We start from the raw sequence: 21,391 nt of genomic DNA, 5'->3' as shown, positions 1-21,391 counted from the left end.
ATGATGCACACTTTTGGCAGCTGACTGCAGTCTGTTTCTGGCATTGCTCTGTAATTGAGAGGCATGTTAATATCCTAATAAAAGACATTTTGCCGCCTCTTGTTTAAATGCTCAGCTGTTCTGGGGCCCCTTATTTTCCCCAGGCAGCCAGTGACTGACTGGAGTCAGCAGGTTTTTATGGCATTAACAGCAGTTTGCTTTTTTATTTTTAATGTGCTTCTTAATCCCATCCCCACCCCCTTTTTTGGTAGGTTTCTGCAACGGAGAATAGCCTGGCAGTCCATTCCACCCCTGCAGAAGATGACTCCCGTAAACATTCGTTCTTAGATCTTGAGGGTGAGGTTCTTGTTCTCTATCCCATATTTGGTTGGGGGGGTGTCCCCATTGCTGTCAGTGCTGAGAAAGTAACATTAAATCCAGTAATTCAGCTGATCAGATCATTTACTTAGTTGTAAGGATTGATGCTTAAATACCCTTCACACATTTTGTGGCTTAGGGAGAAGTTACGTTCAAATAAATATGATTAACTTGGGGCAAACTAAGTACTTTTGATGCTTCTCTCATTGAATTTATCTTACTTACCTTTTGTACCAAATCTTTTTAGAGTTAAAGCTATAAAAACTAACTTTGCAGTTTTATTTTAATACAAGTTTGGCCAAGATAGATTTTATTCATTTACAGGGATAAAGAATTAGTATCTGAGTAACGTGTTAAAAATAGCTTTCCCTACGTAGCTAAATGTGTAGCATGGTCCACCCTCTTGCCAGACCCTAGAGATTTTCCTGTTTGTCTTTAATTTGAAAACCTTTTCATCCTATTTTGGAGTCATTTTCAGCCGCACATCTCCCAAAGGTTTTTGTCTTTATATCCACTTTGATTCTGATTTTCAGTGTATTATTTTATATATATGTCATGCGGGGTCTCTGGTGCTGCTCCCCACATAAGAACGCAGGACATGGTGAGGCCAAAAAAGAACACCAACGGAGCCATAGATTAGGGCAGTCATACCACTATATTCTCCCTGGCGGCTGGGTTGGAGACACAGGAAGCAGGAGCCACACGATCCACATTTTACTGTCTGCTTCCCTGCCAACCAACCAACTCCCTAGCATAGCCATGGCAGTTATAATAGTGGCTAATGTCTAACTAGTAACAGCTGATGGCCAACCAGTCACAGCGGATGGCCATCTAATAACCCAGCCAGCACCTTTCCACGTGAGGCCAAGAGCCTGGAATCTGCTCTCTGGGAGTCTATCCCCACACTCTACCCCTCCAGGGTCTCGCCTCACAATCTACGCGACAAGCGTCTTCCGTGAGGGGTCCTGTGTCAAAAACCTAGCTCACAAGGAAAAGCTTCAGTCCAGTACAGGTAATGTCCCAGGGGTATCCCTCGATGTCCACCTACTTCTTGGGCACAGCCAGGCTCCTCAGGGCACCACCAGTCTTTCTAGGCACAGCCAAACGTCCTGGGCACAGCCAGGGTTTCTCAGGGTACGATGCTGGAACAATGTCTCACAGCCAAGGTGCTTACATATTCTTGATGGCGGCCAGTCGAGACACAGAAAGTAAACATCTGCCTGCTCCCCGACAAGGGGTCTTCCTGCACCAGTCTAACTGGCAATGGGGCGAGACACAGGAAGTAAACACCCACCAGTTCCACTACATGGTGGTACGTTCCTAAGCAAACCGTCAAGCAGTCCTTCAAATCAGGAATGGAAGGCAATTCCCCATAGTCCACAGTCATTCGCCAGGGCTGTGCACCGGCCCCACAACGTATGCCCTCTCTGCAGGGCGAGGGCTTCAAGTCCTCCCCAATCTAGGGATGAGAGACGACCTTGACCTCACCCACATTTTCCACCGAGGACTCAGCAAGCGTTTCCTCCTGGAACTACAAGTCCCACATCCGGGCTGCCTCAGCAAGCACCTCCCAGCCCACAGGGCTGCAATGATCTTTGCTTTCTCCTGCCTATGCTGGTCGGAGAACCGTCCATGTCCTCCCACCCCTCCACAGGGGTCCAGCTCTCTGGCAGCTGCACAGCTTTTCCTATGCTGATTAGAGTATCGTCCACGTCTTCCCACCCTTCCATAGGGGTCTAACTCCTGACAACAGTGGCTACCGAGTACCACACAGTGTGGGGGCCACATGTCCTCCTGCCCAGAGTCAGACATCATTCTTACCTGGCTGGAATCTTGCTTGCCTCACCAGGTATCTGCGTTTTTCCCAGGCAAATCTGTTTTCTGCTCCCAGCGCCACTGTGCATGGGCTTCCCAAGGCTGAGTTTTCACACACACAAACTGCTCTACCATTCTTCGGAGAGTTTTGGCCAGCACCATACCCTACTTGCTGGGCCATGTGTCATGCGGGGTCTCTGATCTCACTCCCCGCACAGGAATGCAGGATATGGTGAGGCCAAAAAGGAACACCAACGAAGCCATAGATGGGGGGTCATGCCACTATATTCTCGCTGGCAGCTGGGTTGGAGACGTAGGAAGCAGGAGCCACATGATCTGTAATCTGCTGTCTGCTTCTCTGCCAACCAACCAACCCTGTGGGCTAGCCATGGCAGTTATATCAGTGCCTAATGGCTAACCGGTAACAGGTGATGGCCAACCAGCCACAGCGGATGGCCATCTGATTACAGCTGATGGCCATCTACTACTCGAGCCAGCACCTTCTCACATGAGGCCTAGAGCCTGGAAACTGCTCTCTGGGGCTCTGTTCCCACAATATATATCCATATGTATATATGGATTTCTACCATCTCACGTTAGTTTATTAGACAGTGAAAGCTCAGCAACTAAAGTAGAAATAAAAGCTAAACAGATCCCTAATAAATCCTACCTTAAAAATTTCAGAGAGAAACTTGCGGTTTGAAAACAGGAACATTCCTTTTGCAATCACTTTGCTTAGACTAGAATTTTTTCTGAGTTTTGACTAGGTTTTCAAAACATTTTTTTCAACATTTTTTTGAAAAGTTAGCCTTAAAAAAAATAAGCCTTAATCTTTTAGTACTTTATTAACTTAACTCTAGATTTTAAGGAATTTTTTTATGTTTCTTTAGTAGCCGTGTAAATGACTTTCTATTCCTTTTCAGAGTTTTCCATGGGATGAATATTTGGCAGGAAATGAACTTATGCAGGCCACATGTCAATGATTATGAAAAAGCTTCATAATCCTCGTCCATGGATATCTGCTATAGGGCTGACCAAAAAGACAGTGTCAGATTACACACACACACGTGCATGTATACACGAAATTTCTACTTTCACATTCCCCCATTTCCCCAACTTCAGTTGAAGCACCCCAGAACGAGTTATTGAAAGTGCTAACTACCAAAAAGTCATCAAAGTCTATAAACAGCCTTTAAAAATGTCAAAAGCCACAGGGCAGAAAGTTTCTTATAGAGAGGTGGTTTAGATTTCTCCTGTTTGGGGCAAAGGGGATGAAAAGGCCTCCTAGCTGAAAACCCAGTTTGTGAGGGAACCGAAGAGCATAACTTTTAGCATTAGAATATTCTTCAATAGAAAAGCAGTGTTTCTCCTGGTGTTGAAATGACTTGTTATTAGTGAAGGTGCCTGAACTTTGCTTTGGGGAGGAAACTTTTCTGAGACTTCCCATGAGTTACTAAAAAATGTCTTCCTTTTGTAATTCAAGCAGGTAACTCCCAGGTTAAGAGTGAGGTCCAGCAGCCAGTCCATTCAAAGCCACTAAATCCAGATGCCAGAGCCTCCAGCCTTTCGGAAAGTTCTCCTCCCAAAGTAGTGAAGGTATGATGGCAATTTCTCTCGGACTCTTTAGACGTTGGTTTACTAGTAGAGCTCACTGCACCGTCTGTCATTATGTTCATTATAACCTGATTTGCTTTCCTGGGGATGAAAATACTAAGTAAGGACACACTTAAGGCAGGTTACTTTTCCTGGAAATCTTGCTGCTTCTACTCAGGTGTTGGGGTCAATGTTGGGGAAGCTCATTAAAATCACTGTTTGAAATCTGGAAAACTCATGAACGTTTTAAGAAAACCTGAAGTTAAAATAGCATGATTGAAAAAAAAGAAGTCCAAGTTTATAAACCTGTGAATGGGTGAAAGCCCACAAAATGGGAAATATGAGAAATCTGTTCAGCTAAAATCAGTCCATTGGATGGGAATGTACAATGTCAACTTAAAGATAGTTACTTCCTGGTCTGAGAACTTGACCATCACCTATTTGATAGTCAGCATCATTTAAAGAAAGAATATGTACTTTCCAATGGGGATTGGCCAGGCCATTTGCTATAAAATGGACATTCAGGTAAACACTTATATGTAACACTTATAAATGGACATTAAATGGACACTTAAATGGTAACACTTATAAAATGGACATTCAGTGTACCCTAATAGTAGATGTTAAGGAATGTACAGAGTTTTTGTACCCTAAGAAAATTGTGCTAAGCTATTCAACCTATGGTCTGTTTTTATTCACTAATTTTGAAAAACCTTCTTTTCCCTTTCTACGAACATATATATATATTTTTTTTTCCCATAAAAATAAACAAAGGTTTTTTGTTTTGTTTTGTTTTTTAAATTCAACACCTGTTGTAAGCTTGTTTTAATTGAGTGCTTTGCTAATGCTGTGCTAATTTACCCATTTGGATTACTAACCAAACATACCCACATTTCTTTAGTGTCTTTCTCCTCTGGTGCTTGCTCTCTTAAGTAGCACCTTTGAACATTTGAGAGAAACTCAATAGGCAGAATTAGTTTTCAGGTGGTTTGGGCTGCCCCATCCTCATGCCCTCATCTCCCGTGCGTGTATCTCTTAACTGTGGGCATGCGTGGTCCCTTGATAAAAGTTCTATGCACAAAAAGAATGAAGAGAAGACGACACAGGCAAAGGAAGGGGGAGAATCCAGGATTTAAAAGGTGGATTTTAAAAGGGGGAAGAGGTGAAGAAGGTAAACATGAACATTTTAAAGGAAGCAGAGATTCATGAGAATAAGGTTTATTGAAAAGGAGGAAGAGATAAAGAAAGTAGCAAGAGAAAGCTAGTAGAGGAGGAAAGAACTGAGTGACAGTGATTGAATCTGCACATGTATTCAACATGACCCTTTCTTCTGGCTGTAAAGATCTGCTTATGCTGTCATCGGCACTTCTTTTTCTTTTCCAGTATTTGGAGTCCAACAAAGTAGCAAATGCCACGAGGTTAATTTCCTCTCCAACAGCAGCCCTGCCCAGATGTGAGTCCTTGGGTTATGGTTCTGGATCAAGAACAGCTAGCAAATCTGACTTGGCCATGGATTCTGTGTGACTGAGGGACTAGGGGAATTCCCTAATCTAAGCACTGAAATCTGTTCTCGAGTAGTTTTGAATTCTCAATCCAGTCTGACTTCCCTCCCTCAGCTGCTAGGCCAAACCTCCTGGTTCTGGGTTGGACCTCTGAGATCCCTCCTGATTCAAACTCTAGGGTCTGAGCTGATGAGCAGTGTTCAGCAGAGCACACACTTGGGTCTTCCTAGCACACTTCAGAGGGGCAATGGATGTAAAGCTCCCTCTGCAGCTGCCCCAGACCCATGCCTGCTTCTTTGGCCCTGGTCACTCAGCAGTAGTAGAATGCAGACAGGCCTACTTTCACCAGCCATATACCTCAGATTTTGAACATTGTCCAAAGACTGGGATAAACTGGCTCACTGCCTAAATTTTCCATGGTCCAGTGCTCAAATGGTTATGGTCTAGAGAGCCTGGGGTGGGACCCAATCACATCTCCACTTTTATTTAAGGGCAGTTTATTTTTCTCTTCCTCAAAGTTACCCTTCATATTCTGCAGGCAAGTATGTAGATATTTAGTGCTTATAGGACGACCCGCTGGCATAACTGGTGTTGCGGCTACAGACCATGCAACAGAAGTTGTTTCTCCATTTTGGGAAATTACATACAGCTAAGAATAAACTTGTTCACTCAGAATAAATTTTTGGGTCCCACACATCCTGGAAAAACTGTTCCTTAGTTCCTTGTCATTTATTGAAAATAGGACATCTAAGGTAGTAACTCAATTCATTTCAAATTTTGGCTTAATTGAAAAAAAATACTGGTCGTTGAAAGTAAAGATTTTGTATATTTTGAACACTGGCCAAATAACTCAGTTAATGAAACTTGGTGCTAATGAAGTTGAAGTTGCATGTTCATTTTAAAAACATTGTTCTGGGTGTTGTTCTGGGTGCAGAGCTCAGTGGACCCTATGAGAAGGATCAGCACCTCTTGACTCAAGAGACCCAGAGGTCTCTTAAACTTTATGTTCTCCCATTGAAAGAAATTAGCCCTAAACGTTCCCAGAGGGACAGGTAAGGGAGGAAATAAAAGGAGATGTAGGTGGCCCTGAGAACATTTGCTTTTCCCCACTGTGTCCAGAACAGACCAGTCTCAGGCTTCCTTGGCTGGTCTGCTAATGAATGTGGAGAGAAAACAGCAGACTGCATGAGAGGACACACACTGTGGCACCCCTTCCTCCATGCCTACCAGCTGTCCCTCCCTCTGTGGACAGGGTAGGAGCTTTGACTCTATTTTGCAAAATGATCAGAATTATGCTAGAAGGGCAACCAGCATCTTACGTCACTGTCTATATGGTTACTACTTTCTCAGAGCACTAACCTTTCTTCTACGTGTAGAGCAGCCTCTTTAAGATAGAAATATCCCCAAAATGCTTTCAAAAAGAGGTTCACAGAAAGCTAGGGAAGGGTTAAGGCTGTGTGCAAAGCAGGCCCAATCGTTTACTGTGTGGTGAAAATTTTTGGTTTAATTTCCTAGATGTTTTGTACAAATTGGAAGGAGGGAATGACAGGCATTTTGTGGTGTTCTGTCTGGAGAATGGAGGCCTGACATAATATAGAATTTTCTTCTGATTACATTCGGTCTGAGGGCTAGTTAGCTTCACTGCCTGTTGCCAGCTGTTGCCTCCCCCGACCACCCCCTCACACATATATACCCCAACTGAAGCCTTCATTAGACTAAAAAAATATACTTAAGAGAATGAAAGAATGTAGATGAAGTCATGCACATTTATTGGAAAAATAATGTTAAGTAGATGCTGATCAGCAGAGGGCCTGTAGGAGCCCTCAGATGGGAAAGACATGGCAGTGTTTATGGGCATCAATTATTTATATATTACCTCACTCATTTCTGACTATCCCAAAGATATTATCTACATATTTTAATTTGAAACAAAGACTGTAGTTTGTTCAAAGTGCTATAGTGAGATTATTTTCATCTGGGTTAGCATCTGCTCTCTTCCCCAAAGAGTTTCCTTTCATTATGGAAATTTGAGACTCCAGGAAAATTTAGAAAATGCTCTATTGGTTTGTGAGTCGGGAGTTTTGAGTTTTATAATAATTTACTGACTGCGAACTTTGATAAGGCACCTGACATCCTGGTGCGTTAGTTTCTATGTGTGAAAAGGGTGAGGGAGGGGAGATGAAAAAAACATCTTATTGACTGAAAAAATATATTGTTAAGATTTTTTTAAAGTCTAATATTTTAATATTGGCAGGTTTTAAATGTGTCTGTGCCAAGTCCAAGCATGCCATGAAGGCCTGGGTAGGATGTACGCCAGGCCTGCCATAATGGTAGAGATTTTTGGGCACTGACTATGCTTCCTGTTGTCTGAATAGACATGGGGGCCATTACAGAAAAGTGGCTGAGAGCCCAGGACAGAGGAAATAAAGGGAAGGCACAGCCACAGCCACTCTGACCTGGCATTATACCATGTTGGCATCTTCTTGTCTTTATAAAACTATAAGGGCCTTTGGGCAGCTGCCTCATAAACCTGAAATAATATTAGAAAGGGTTTATGTAAAAAACGGAATAGGAATAATGGGAATCCGGTAGGTCTGGCTAGTTAGAAGCTTGTGGTTAGTCAGATGTCTGAGCAGCAATCCATAGGCATACCTCAGAGATGTTGCGAGTTTGGTTCCAGACCACTGCGGTAAAGTGAGTTGTAATGTTTTTGCTGATAGAGGGTCTTGCCTTCAATTTGTAAAAAAAAAAAAAGCACAAGATCTTTGAAGCACAATAAAGCACAATAAAATAAGGTATGCCTGTGTTATTTCATAGTAAGGAGGAAGAATGATTTTTCACCTGTGTGGGTGAAGGCTCCATTCAAGAGAGCGCCGTTGTGGGTCAGGTGTGGGAGGTAGTAAGACACTAAAGAATTGTTAATGAAACACTCCTTGTGTGGGTGAAGGCTCATTAAAAGCTCGCTCTCCCCTGAGCTGGGACGTATTCCAGCCTCAGGTAGATGTGAGTGAGGCTGATTTTGCCCTGATTAGCCGAGGTACTTGAAAAAGAAAGAAAACATGGCCTTATTCTTGGGTCTGAGTCTGTAACTGAGTTTTCAGCCCAGCTGCAGTAAAGTGCTCCTGGGCGCCCCAAATGCTGTGTATTCATTGAAGGTTCCTGTTTGTCTCTTCCAGCTTCTGCTTCCTGCTCCCGGTACCTAATTTCTGCTCCTGCCTTCCACTTTCCTCCTAATGTGAGCTCAACTTTCAGCTTGCTCTCAGGTTCTCCTTCCTATTCACGGGGCTGCACCCCTCTCTACAGGGTGGTGTGTGTGTGTGTGTGTGTGTGTGTGTGTGTGTGTGTGTGTCACGGAGACGTGCTCTAGCCTTCCATTCCCCTTTAGCAGAATAATACCCATTTTACCCATTTCTTCCTATACCACGTGAAATTTGTTTCCTGCTCTATCTTTACTGACCAGAATGCTTGTTCTCCTGTCGTGTTAAAAAATACAGAATCCACCCCGCAGCTGAAAAAGATTTTTAGTCTGATAATACACTTGTCCTATTATTTTACATTATGTGAATTGTAATTTGTACAGGCTCTCCCCAGTGGCTTCAGTTGTGCTATTGTAGCCAGTTATTCTGCATGCAAGAGGAGGGCCTTGTCCTTTTAGAGAAACCTAATTAAACTATGCAAGGACATCTCCACTTAGGTCCTATCTTGTTAGAAGTGTTTGTATAAGAAAAAAGAATTCTGAGCTCCAAATAATGCCTTATTTCTTCCAGCAGCATTCAATACAATAACATTTGATCACATTTAAATACCTTCCTTATGCTTGGTAAAGTAGGTTGTAGCCTGTGTCTTTGATGCTTTAAGTGGTGTTTTTTTTTTAGGGCCCTACCCCTAGGAATGGAGGAGGGTGCTATTTCTACTTAGTCCTGCTCCTTCATTCTTAAATCCTTTGGTGCGATTTGGGAGTTTCCTACTAATTATATTAAACTCCTTTTTATAGATCTTTCCCTTTACTTCCATTTCATGCCCATTTTCTACTCTCATTTCCTGTCCAAATCTACTTGGAAAACCATTCTTATTTTTCGCTTTACCTCCTAGTGAATCATATGGCAAGTGAACCAGCAGTCTGAATTATTATTCTTTTAAATTTTATTGAGGAATATTAGGGAACAGTGTGTTTCTCCAGGGCCCAGCAGTGGCCCAGTAGCTCCAAGTCGCTGTCCTTCAATCTAGTTGTGGAGGACGCAGCTCGGCTCCAAGTCCAGTCACCGTTTTCAATCTTTAGTTACAGAGGGCCCAGCCCACCATCCCATGCGGGAATTGAACCGGCAACCTTGTCGTTGAGAGCTTGCGCTCTAACCAACTGAGCTATCCAGCCGCCCCTCTGGAAGCTCAGCGGCAGCTTGTTGTTTTCAGTCTAGTTGTGGAGGGCGCAGCTCACTGGCCCGTGTGGGAATCGAACCAGCAACCCAGTTGTTCAGTGCTCACGCTCTAACCAACTGAGCCATCCAGCCGCCCAAATCTGAATTTTTTATGCATCTATTTCGAGTATTTTTATCAAAACTCCATCTTGCCCATAACCTAATTTATTTTTGCCTACCTTAATCATTCAGGTCCTGGGCCTTAGGACTAATTTGCATCATTTACCACCACACCGGTCTTGGCTGCCAAGGGGCACCGAAGTGCCCGTGAGACCTTCCTGGCCACCTTAACCTAAGCAGCTTCTGCCTTTACTGGTTGAGGTGTTTCTGTTGGGGCAAGTCAAGGGTTTCACACACCTAGACTTGTTATCCCCACGCCTAGGAGCCATGTAACCATTTGTTATTCTATAAAGACTTAACAGTTTTGGAGTTCTGGCTTTCATCAGTGCTAGAATTCCAAGTATTTCATGTTCTTTAGGATTGGGTTTACCAGCTAGAAGAGCTGTGCTCACCCCACCCTATTCCATATTTTACAAAGAGTTCATGATTTCTAGTCTGTTAGGACTTCCCACTCCCCATTACGTTAGTTTTGTTCTCCATTGGTTTTTTAAAAAGATCATAGAACCTAGCTTCATTGGGCTATGCGTTCTTCTGGAGTCCTAATAAAATAGTTTGTGTCTCTTAAATTGTTCCATTTATGTGTCAGTTTTGACTTACTTGAAAAGATTATGCCTAGTGGATTGAGCAAATCAAGATTACAAGCAGAGGGGACTAAAAGATGCTTTATCAAAGTGTCTTTTCCTAATTCTCAAACCCAAATGCTCTTCCTCTGCTTGAAATTTATCCCCTTCACAATTCATTCTTACAGTAGTCTGTCCTGCTTTTACTTGGTGCTTGAATCAAACAATCAAACTTCTTTCTTCTGTGTGTGTTGACATTTTCTCCTAATTTCCTGTCTGCGGAAACATGTTGTGTATTGTTTTGTGTGTGTGGTGGCTTGTCTAAGCCTTTCTCTGCAACCCAGCCCTAGATCCACCCGTCCTCAGTGGATTCCACATTTAGGGCAGCCAGACCTTCTGGGAAAGGAATTCAGGAGAGCCTCCTGGCTTTAAAGAGGCAGCTGATAGAATCCTAGCAGACTTAGTGTTCCTTTGAGAGTTGACAGACCAGGTAAGGGAGCCCTTAGATCACAAAGGAAATCTCAGGGCCCATCTCAGCAGAGCACTTAATTCATCACTGCCTATGCTAGTTAAAGTTGTCCTTCTCTTTTTCCCAGAAGTTTCAGGCACCTGCCAGAGAGACCTGTGTGGAATGTCAGAAGACGGTCTACCCCATGGAGCGTCTCTTGGCCAATCAGCAGGTGTTTCACATCAGCTGCTTCCGTTGCTCCTATTGCAACAACAAACTTAGGTAAGCTGGGCCAAAACAAGCCATCTCTCTGTATAGCAGGACCTCCCGGGGGAGTCTTTGGCTTTTAGAGCACTGGTCCTAAAAGCTACTGTGCTAATAGTGTGCTATTAGTTAAACACCCCTGAAAGAAGTAAAAAGTACCATTTAGTGACAGCTAGTTCATATCAGGTGGTAGTGGTGTTTGGAACTTCTTAAAACATTGATATGCTAATTTACATGTTAGGACTGAAGCTTAAATAATAGGGTTGCAGGTAAAACACCCTGTGACCTAAGTTAGTGGAATGTTTCCCCTTGGTAGCATAGAATCATAAAGTTGAGAAATCTCAAGAGGATACTTGTCTAAGCCCTTATACTTCAAAGTGTCTTGAGCACTGTATGAACAGTAATAATAGCAATAATAGGGACCCTGAGGAGCATGTATTTTTCTGTATGTTGCTTCATTTTCTTTCTAAGAAAATCATCATTATGTATCATTTCTTCCCAGTTACTCAAAGTATGGAGATAAATGTGCAAATTGGGGAAATATTCCATATTAACTCATTTTAATCATAGAATCTAGAGAAAGAAGTAACTAGGATGCCACTTCCTCCAGTTTTCCTTCCAGAGCAAACATCCCTTCTAAAATACTCTTGAAAGGTGTCCTGTGTGACCCTTCTGCAGGGCTGATGCCTAACTCCAGCGAGTTCCAGTGTTAGGTAGCTCTAGCTCCATGACTTTCCTTTCTATTGAGCCAAAATGTGCCTCTCTAACTTACACTCATTGGTTCCTTTTCTGCCCACTTTATTATTTTTTTCTCCAAAGCACATTTTTCTGAATTTTTGAATTTTTATATTTCTTCTGTGAAAATGCTGCTGTTTTTATGCCCCCTTTAAAATTTGTTACCCTGCGAGAGACACCAAATCACCTAAAGACCTGTGCAGCACTGACATTGAGATACACTTACAGGGCAGCCGGTTGGTTAGAGCGTGGTGCTGATTACCAAGGTTGCTGGTTCGATCCCCACATGGGCCACTGTGAGCTGCGTGCCCTCCTTAAAAAAAAAAAAGATAGACTTACTTTCCGGCTACTGCCCACTATTCTCCTGTTAACCGGAGCTTACTTTTTATTCAGTCCCTCGTACCTCCTGAGGGCCAACTGTTTATAGTGCATTGTAACCATTCCTGTAGAGATGTGCTTTTAAATTAGGAGGAAAACTAGGAGGCAAAAGATTCAACTTTTTACAAAGAAATATCATTATAATAAGTAGGTATAGGTTATAAATACTTAGGAAATATGTAAGTGATCAGAGCACGGTGGGATTACCTAGGGAATCCTCCCTGGATGAAATTTTATGTTTGTTTGTTTTTAACAGTTTTGACAAAGGGGAATGAAATCATTTGAAAATGGGAGCATGTACCAGGTGAAAGAATGTCTTGTGAAGGTTCAAGTCTGGAAGTGAGCATATTTTTTATAGGATAATTAAACAATCATGCTTAAAAGGGGTAGAGCATCCTAGGTGATTGGTGTGCTTTTGAAGCTATTTTTCTCACTTCGCATCTTCGGAAAATACTGGAATTGCCAGATTTCAGCCTACCGTTATAAATAAGAGTATACAGATGTGTTAACTTTATACTCTTTTTCTTTTAACCACAGTCTGGGAACATACGCATCATTACATGGGAGAATCTATTGCAAGCCTCACTTCAATCAACTCTTTAAATCTAAAGGCAACTATGATGAAGGCTTTGGGCACAAACCACACAAGGATCTGTGGGCAAGCAAAAATGAGAATGAAGAGACATTGGAGAGACCAGCCCCGCTTCCAAATGCAGGAGAAACCCCTCAGAGCCCAGGGGTAGAAGATGCCCCCATCGCGAAGGTGGGTGTGCTGACCGCAAGCATGGAAGCCAAGGCCTCCTCTCAGATGGAGAAAGAAGACAAGCCCGCTGAAACCAAGAAGCTGAGGATCGCCTGGCCGCCGCCCACTGAACTTGGCAGTTCAGGAACTATGGTGGAGGAAGGCATCAGAGTATCCAAGCCTAAATGGCCTCCTGAGGATGAAACCAGCAAGCCTGAAGCTCCAGAGGATGTGGATCTGGATCTGAAGAAGCTAAGACGATCTTCTTCACTGAAGGAAAGGAGCCGCCCATTTACTGTAGCAGCTTCATTTCGAACCACTTCGGTCAAGAGCCCGAAAACCTTGTCCCCACCTTTCAGGAAGGGCTGGAGCATGTCAGAGCAGAGTGAGGAATTTGTAGGAGGAATAGCAGCAGGAAGGAAACAAGTGGAAAATGCCAGTGCCTCTGAAAAGAATGGGAATGTGGGAAAAACAACCTGGCAAAACAAGGAATCTAAAGGAGGGGAGGCAGGGAAGAGAAGGAAGGAAGGTCATGGTTTTGAGATGGGGAGTGAGAGTCTTGTAGAAAATGGTGCAAACTTAGATGAAGATGATAGAAGCCCTTTCAAACAGCAGTCTCCACTAGAACCGAAGTCCCCAAATTGGTCCAACTTTGTAGACAACACCTCCATGAAAGAAATCACTACTCAGAATCAGAAACCCCAAGATGTAGGAGTCTGGGAGGGAGACGTAGTCAAAGAGCTTTCTGTAGAGGAGCAGATAAAGAGAAATCGGTACTACGATGAGGATGAGGATGAGGAATGACATATTGCAACAGTGCTGGGCCTTACATTTGTGTTAGTGGTAGTGAGCCAGAGCCCTCTGTCAGAGTAATGCACAAAAACAGTTACCTTAGCATGAACTGTAATTTATGGGGAAGTAATTTTGGGAAAGAGTTCTTGCTTCAAAAAAAATCCCATACTGCAGCTTATCTCTAAATGCTAGAGATAGCATTACCTGTATCCTCTATTTTAGCCATGATGATATACATAAGTGCTTTAAGGTCATATGAGGGGTGGGGGGACTATTCCAACTGATATAGTCAGGATTCCACTGTATTCCCAAAAGGCAATATGAAAATAGATAGATGATTAGTAATACATTGTTACACTAAACATTCAAATATGGAATTAGTGAACATACAGAAGAGATTTAGGGGCTTAAACATTATGACTGAATGCACTTTAGTATAAAGGGCACAGTTTGTATATTTTTAAATGAATACCAATTTAATTGTTTAGTATTCATCAGTTAAGAGATCAAATATTTAGTCTTTTAAAAAAAAATTTTAGGTTAATTTTCTTACGCTGATATATATCGGGAATTTATTGCTTTACATCCTGCTCTCTAAACCACATCCTGAACTGGATTCTTGAGATGTTACAGAACCACCTTTTTGAAGCACCTTTTGAGCACCTTTGGTGCTTGGAGAGATCTGATGTCTCCCAGATAAACTATGGTATTTGCCAATGAGTTTGACTATACCCCAGGTTATTGCCTTCTTCTCTGGTGGTATCTGTGCTTCTCATAATTTACTGAAAGCTGCAATGTTTTTATAAGATCTTTTATATTGCTGTTTGCCATGTTGCATATTAGAGGAAAATGAGGAGTTTAAAGAAGGAATAACGGGGAAAAAATGCCTTAAACCACTTGAGCTCCAACCCCCAAACTATAATTCCACTTGATAATCCCCTTTCAGGGACACTAGTTTTTAAATTCCTATCAGCTCCTAAATGTATTGATTTTTGTGGCAGACAGTATTCCCAGGGTGCAATTAAACCAATTATAGGCATTTGTTGGGGGATGGTTTTCTAGTATTAAGGCTTTGGAACATTATAAACTTGAGTACATTTGTTGTACATAATTGATGTTGCAAATTGTATGTGGGGAAGAGAGATGTTTTAAGCTATAGGCTTTTCTTTGTACTGCATTTTTAGAGATTTAGCGCTAATATTTTTTAGAGATGTAAAATATTCTGCTTTCTTACAGTCTTGCTTAGTCTGAAACATTTTTATTCAATAAAGCTTTTAATTTACATTTGAATTTTCAATGTTCCTTTTTCGTTATTTTGCATTGTTACAGTCTCTCCGGACCTACTTTTACCTTAGCAGTTTGGGCAGAAAAAGGTCTGATGTGGTTTAAGTGAAATGCTATGAATATATCTTACCACAAGGTGGTGGTGTTGGGCTGGTTATCCTTCCTGAAGGAAGAGAATTTTTTCTTGAAAATTGAAAGCAACTTGGCAAGAGAATTAGTGTGTATATTTAAAATGAGCCACTTGTTTTACAAATTCAAACTCCAGTGGTGGTTTTTTATTGTTAATTGTATTCAACATTTAATAATTTACCTTACAATTATGCCTCACGTGCCAAATGGAATTTCCAAATGCCTCTGCTGAAAATGGATTTGTTTTCCACTCTGGGCAGAGGCATAGTTTGTTGTTTGATTCCCTTGCCTGTAGAGGCAACTGCCCCAATTGTTAAGGCTTTTTTTTTTTTTTTTTTTTTTTAATAGGAGTGTGGATTTCCTTGGAGATAGGCATGTTTTTGAGTCATCTATTACATTTTCCAAGGGTACTGTGTGTTCCAGGGTCTTGCGTGGTCTTCTCAAAGGATGGTGGGGTACTACTTTCTGCTCTTGGCCCCACCACAGGCTAAAGTCATTTAGAAAGTCTTGTTCACTGAGTAGTTATCCAGAAGCTCCTGCTGACATTTGTAAAACATCCAATCCTGGCTTGAATTTAGCTATCTGTACTATGTGACTCACTGCTACTCTGACCCATCCACATGGTACAGTATCTACTGAGTTTATACAAAAAAATCTGAGTGCCTATGGCTGGCATTTATGGATATTAGTTGAGTATGTCACCATTTCATCAGGTACATAGGGACTAAGATTACACTTAGAAGAACACTTTTCTATGCCTTTCAAAAGCTATGATAGATGTATTATAGGTACAAAGTGTAGAAACAAGGACTAGCTCCATAATCAATATAATACAAGGATGTCCTTTCAGGAGAATGACCAGATAACATTCTTAGAAAAAAACAAAACTGACAGTTAAACAAAAAACGTTTATTGTTTATTTTCTCAGCTCTCCCAAATGAAGGCAACTTGTTTGGATTCGGTATGTCAATGGTGGAAGTAGGATGATGTGAGTTTCTCCTTGGTGAAGCTGCAAAAGGGACTCGCTTGGGACCTGAGATGGTTAAGGAGACTCTTCTTGACTGTTACAGAGCTTAGTTCCACAAGCTTGCTGGTGGGATCACTCCTGGCCAAAGTGAAAGCTGCACCAAGTTTGCTTTCATTACATATTTCATCAGCAATGTTTTGTAACAGCCAAGAGGTTAAGAAATGGTACAAATGTCTTTTTCTGGGGATAGATCTTGAGACCAAGATCATCATGTACTGGTTCCTGCAGGCCAAGTTAGCATGTTCTCAGTTCCTTGGGGCTCTGATTTGAATTTCCATGGGATCAGGGAGAGTTTACTTCTTTTAAAATGTATCTTGAATATAGGATAGTTACCATTAAGCTATTGCTGCCCTTGGACAAAAGCCCAGCTTGGACAAGAACCACTCAGGCAGTGGTTCTCAGACCAGCAGCAAAGGCATCACCTGTGTGTTTGTTAGAAATAAGAAATGCAAATTCATGGGCCCTACCCCGAACCTTCTGAATCAGAATCTCTTTGGATGGAGCCCAGGAAACTTTTAACAAACTCCCCAAGTGGGAGATGGGACAAGCTAATACCCAAATTTTAAGCACACTGAAGTTTGAGAACCACTGAGCTATAAGCAAACCTAGTCTACTCCTTAGGCTGTCTGCTTCTTTTTCCTTCTTCCTCTCTCTTTCAATCCGTTTAATTTCTGGGTTAGCATGCCATACTAGTTATATAGTTATTTTATCTGTCCTTAGACAAGAGGTAGAGATTTAGTTCTTTTAATCTTTCTAAAGACCATTCTAGTTACCCTCTTGTGGTGGAGAGGAGTAGGTGGGACCAGCCAAGATGGCGAGAGAGAACCTAGTGAGAAGGGGGCTGGGAGTAGAGAGACGGGTATGGTCTGTCGGGAGCGGGAACAGCTTTGCATCTCCAGGGCTGAGAAAGGAATGTCCCCATTAGGGTGCTAGGCCTGAAATAAGAGGTGTGGCCGTAGTTGGATGGGCGAGAGAGAGAAGCGTGGCCGAAACCGGTAGCAAAAAGGGGCGGGACAGAGAGAGAGGCCTGTGGCTGGGTGGAGGCGGGGCGAGAACGGAGGGGGCGTGGCTCCAGGGCGGGGCGGGGCGAAGTGGGAGGCCTGGGAAGGGGCGTGGCCAGGTTGGAGGGCGGAGTCTCAAAACGAGGTGGCCATGAAATCTGCGGTGAGTGAGGTGGGCGGGGAGACGAAATGGGCGGTGAAGAGGCCCGGCCCCGGGGAGGAGGCGGGCTGAGACGTGCGGGGGACGAGAAGGGGCCGGAAGGGGGTGGCCGCCGGTCCGGCCCCGCCCCGGGGCCGCCTCCCCGCGGGTTCCGTTGGTCGTGGCGGCAGCTGAAGCTGTGGCGGCTGTGGCCGCGGGGCGGGCGTAAGATGGCGACAGCGGCGGCGGGAGCCCTGAGCCTGCTGTGGGGCTGGCTATGGAGCGAACGCTTCTGGATGCCCCAGAACGCGAGCTGGGCCGACCTGGAGGGGCCGGGCGACGGCTACGGCTACCCGCAGGCCCGGCACATCCTTTCGGTGTTCCCGCTGGCGGCGGGCGTGTTCTCCGTGAGGCTGCTCTTCGAGCGGTGAGAGCCCGGGAGCGAGCGGCGCGGAGGGCCGGGGGTGCGGGCAGGTGGAGCCGTCGCAGGGGGGAGGCCGAGCACCGGAAGCACAACTGCAGGGAAAGTCCGGAAGCAGGGGGCTGGGGGTGCCGGGGCCGCCGCGCGGGGCGCGCCGAGGGTGGCGCAGGGGTCGCGGAGCCCAGGCTGAGACGGAGGCTGGGGCGTATACAATGAAAGAGTGACCGAGTGGGAAGGGACTCTGGGCCCATTCAATTTTAGATCCCGGAGGTCGCTTGGGGAGTGGGGTCTTACAGGCCTCCTCCCAACCTCCGAGGAGTCTACCGACTAGGAAACAAGTTGTGAGCTGCGGCCGAGAACCTGAACCTGAAGCGAGGAACTGGAAAGGGCCACGGGAACCCTGCTTGGAGCCGTGGAAGCTGAAGGGTTAACACAAGGACCAGGCATTCCAAGCTGAAGGAGAGGGTTCGTGGAAATCAAAGATTTGGGAGGACACTTTAGTTTCTGAGAGTTGAGGGGAACAGGATTAGTTAGGCCCTAAGCCTTGATTTGTCAGCTCTTGGACGTACGTTTGTGTGTGTGTGTGTGTGTGTGTGTGTGCAACAAAATTCCGCCAGAGCCCCGTAGGAGAGTAGAAACCTGATAGGGGCAGGATGTATTGAAGCCTTAGGCTCCCAAAATATGGAAAGGTGTCAGAGTAGTTGCAGGAAGGGCCTTGGAGGCCTGAGATGGGAGGAGGAGTGGTCATCTTGAAAGGATGGAGAGCCCTAGGGCTTCTTATAAGGAGAACTGCTGTATTGAGCAAAGCAGAATCACAGCATACTTTGTCCGCCTCGTGTGGTTGGGGAAGGTGATTTCACCTTTTTCTTTTTTGAGTGACTGGATGGTACCTACTTGTCTAAGATAAAGATATTCACTAAGGACTTGATGTGGTGATTTTATCAGTATAGCTGTGGGTGACTTTGATCAGGTCTACTCAGACTCAGGAAAGGAGACTTCTTTCCAGTAGTTCTCAGGTAATGAGGTGGCACTTGGACATCTTTTGTTCATTTGGCCTTTAGAGCAGGAATGCCCTTTCTAGGGTGGGAATATATTGCAGATAAAATAATCTGTTGTTCTCTGAAAAATTAGGATTATCTGTTTTTGATTACTTTGAATTGCCTACTATTTCTGACAAAATCTTTCAAAAAAATATTTGTTGTATGTAGCTAGCTAGTCATTCACCCATTTATTCATAGTGTTTGTATGTTATCAGACTGCTCTGCCAGACTGCAAATGGAAAAATAAAGATGATTTTAACTGAAGCAAATGAAACCCGAAGATCTAAATGCCTTTTCTGGGTCCTTGGGAGCTTAGTGCTGCAGTTTTTAAAGTGTAGTCATTCTGTTAATATTACTGGGGTGGAGACACAAACCACTTGTCTCTCTTAGGCATAACTTAGATCCAGGTACTCTTTACCTTAGCATCCATATTTGAGGGCTGAAAAAAGAGAAAGACAATGTAATAACTAAAAAGGAAAGTACACAATTCAAGACCTAAAAAAAAAAGTTCATTGTCCTAAAAAAGATTCTGTTCATTTAAATATATGAAAATTTCTCCATATTAGTGATAAGAGGAAGTAGCTTGTTGCTTATAAACACCCATTTTATGTAAACTTACATATATCTTCAGATTTCCAAAGAGTTCCCCCAGATGGCTGAAGACTATATCCCCTGGCACATCCATTGGAAAAGATCCTTTACCTGTGGGAATTCTATCTGAATGTTTCTATGGTGCTCCAGTGTCTGGAGAGTAGGGGTAAATGGGAACACTGAGCTGAAAGCATTCTAGTATGGTATTTCTTGGCTAGTAAGGATCGGTACCTTGTTCATCTCATGTTTGATCTTAGGAAAGTTTAACTCTAGAAGCAGTCTCGCTATTTTGTTTCTCTTTTTAAGACCTACTTTAGTTAGCAATATAATTGACTACTGGTTTGCCTCTTCCTCTCTTGTTGCACCCGTGTTCCATAAAGAAGCCATTCTTAGAGTATAGTAAAAGATGTATCGGAAATATTGGTATAGATAGTCGTCTTTCCTACATTTTTCTCAAATCCCACCTACTTAGTTTCTAGAAGCAATCCATGTAGTAATCATAGACTGTAAGAGCTAGATTTCCAGCCTCCTCTCACACTTAAACTAAGGCTTAGAAACATCCTGCAGCTTTTCAGAGGTTGCGTCCTCACCTGGAAGAGGAACTAGAACCAAGATCCAAGTCATTTTCCCCATACCCTCTTGCCACTGCATGATGTGGCTACCTTTTCCCTGTTACTTAACTCCCTTTCAAGGCTTAAGATTTAACCTCCTGTTTCTAGTATTCTAGGATTTGAAACTCATCCAGGCTCATCTTTTTCTTCGTTGTTCAATGTGTTTGAGTTTTGCATTTTTTTGTTTCAAATTGTCCTGAATATTTTAATGGATCTTACACTATGCCCCTTGATAAATTATCTCTATTCGTGTTGTTTTTAAGAATCTCCTAAAGAATAAATACAGAGTTTACAGTATGGTCTCACTTTTTCTTCCTTGTCATCAACTATAGTGAGCATTTATCTTTTAAGTTCCCCCATTCCTTAAGGAACTGCATCCTCATCTGATAGGGATGACTTTAAAAGCTACCAGACCATAAATAAGATGTTTGTATCTACCTAACTATTTTGCTAAAGAACTGCGGATGGGAGAAAATTACCTACCAAAGAACGGAGGTTTTCTTTTGTGGGCCCTTGCTGACTAGGGTTACATTGTGATGCCCTGCACCTTACAAAAATGCCTTGGGTGTAGCAGTAAGTAAATACTTATTGATTGTTTGAGAAGAGTCCACCGTCATCTACTCAGATGCCCAGGGGAGTAACTGGAACCTGAATATTCAAACAAATATATGTTGGGCTTGACTGAGAGAGGCAAAATTATAATTCCTTTGTTTCTGTTGTGTTTCACCATAATATATTTGCGTGTTGTGTACCTTCCTACAGCTTCTTTCTCTCTCTCCCCTCCCCCCAAACACAAATTCACATTACCCTGTACCCTAGCAAAAGAGATAAGAAACTCTTCCACCTGTTTTTTTAAACGTATTTTAATATCATAATGATGATTGAAACTTGAGAGAAAGAGTGGTTCAAGCTAGGTCTGCTATGTCTTGCTTAAACTGAATCTTTAAGATAAAATTGTTTGAAATTTAATATCTAGTCCCTTGAGCACTTTTTCCTTGGGATCAAGTAGGAGCTTGAGACTTAATATTGACACCATCAGAGCTATATAGGTTCATTTATTTTGGATATGGTATTGCAATAGGAGCTTTATATTGCCAGAAGAAGACTATTTTGTGAATTATACAGGAGATAGATTTGAGCTCTTCTTGCCATTCATTCATTATTCCAATCCCCTCTTCTCTCGTTACTTCCAAGACTGCCTCCCTGGGGTGTCTAAAGAGCCTTCTCAATACCATGCTCTCTCACCCAGGGACTGAACGGATGCACTTGCTGCCCTGTCGTGTAACTGGTAACGAGAGTAGTGACTCATGTTTTTGTGTGCACGTTTCTTAACCACTCATTTCATCTTCCTCTTGTAAACCTTGCTACCTCTGTTGCATACTGCCTTTTTTTTCCTCCTGTTCTCCCCTATTTCCTCTAAGAAGAGG

General features: G+C 43.1%; 2 protein-coding genes across 10 annotated transcripts in view; both read left to right on the top strand.

Moving 5' to 3' along the window:
• Nucleotides 1-15,011, top strand: part of LIMA1 (LIM domain and actin binding 1) — a 79,340-nt gene extending 64,329 nt beyond the window's left edge. For 2 of the 4 annotated variants that reach the window (XM_081060196.1, XM_081060198.1), the window contains 4 exons: nucleotides 252-336; nucleotides 3,659-3,768; nucleotides 10,959-11,092; nucleotides 12,725-15,011. In XM_081060196.1, coding sequence (XP_080916322.1) covers nucleotides 252-336; nucleotides 3,659-3,768; nucleotides 10,959-11,092; nucleotides 12,725-13,733 — 1,338 coding nt within the window. In that variant the 3' untranslated portion in view covers nucleotides 13,734-15,011. Of the gene's footprint in view, nucleotides 1-251; nucleotides 337-3,655; nucleotides 3,769-10,958; nucleotides 11,093-12,724 lie in introns of all 4 variants that reach the window. The other 2 variants (XM_081060195.1, XM_081060197.1) reach the window with 1 other exon arrangement.
• A 2,280-nt stretch (nucleotides 15,012-17,291) lies between these two features.
• The window catches only part of CERS5 (ceramide synthase 5), a 30,030-nt gene continuing 25,930 nt past the window's right edge, over nucleotides 17,292-21,391 (top strand). Inside the window, exon 1 of one of the 6 annotated variants that reach the window (XM_081058442.1) lies at nucleotides 17,292-17,325. Coding sequence is in view for 2 of the 6 variants with exons in the window: in XM_081058438.1 (XP_080914564.1) it covers nucleotides 17,352-17,728 (377 nt within the window). In the remaining 4 variants the exon portion in view is untranslated. Of the gene's footprint in view, nucleotides 17,326-17,348; nucleotides 17,729-17,861; nucleotides 18,188-21,391 lie in introns of those variants that run through there. The other 5 variants (XM_081058440.1, XM_081058438.1, XM_081058439.1 and 2 more) reach the window with 5 other exon arrangements.

This window comes from Rhinolophus hipposideros, assembly GCF_964194185.1.
Source record: "Rhinolophus hipposideros genome assembly, chromosome: 9".
NCBI classification, from domain to species: Eukaryota; Metazoa; Chordata; class Mammalia; order Chiroptera; family Rhinolophidae; genus Rhinolophus; species Rhinolophus hipposideros.
Note: the sequence above shows the minus strand (reverse complement) of the source record. Positions and strands in the feature narration are given on the sequence as shown.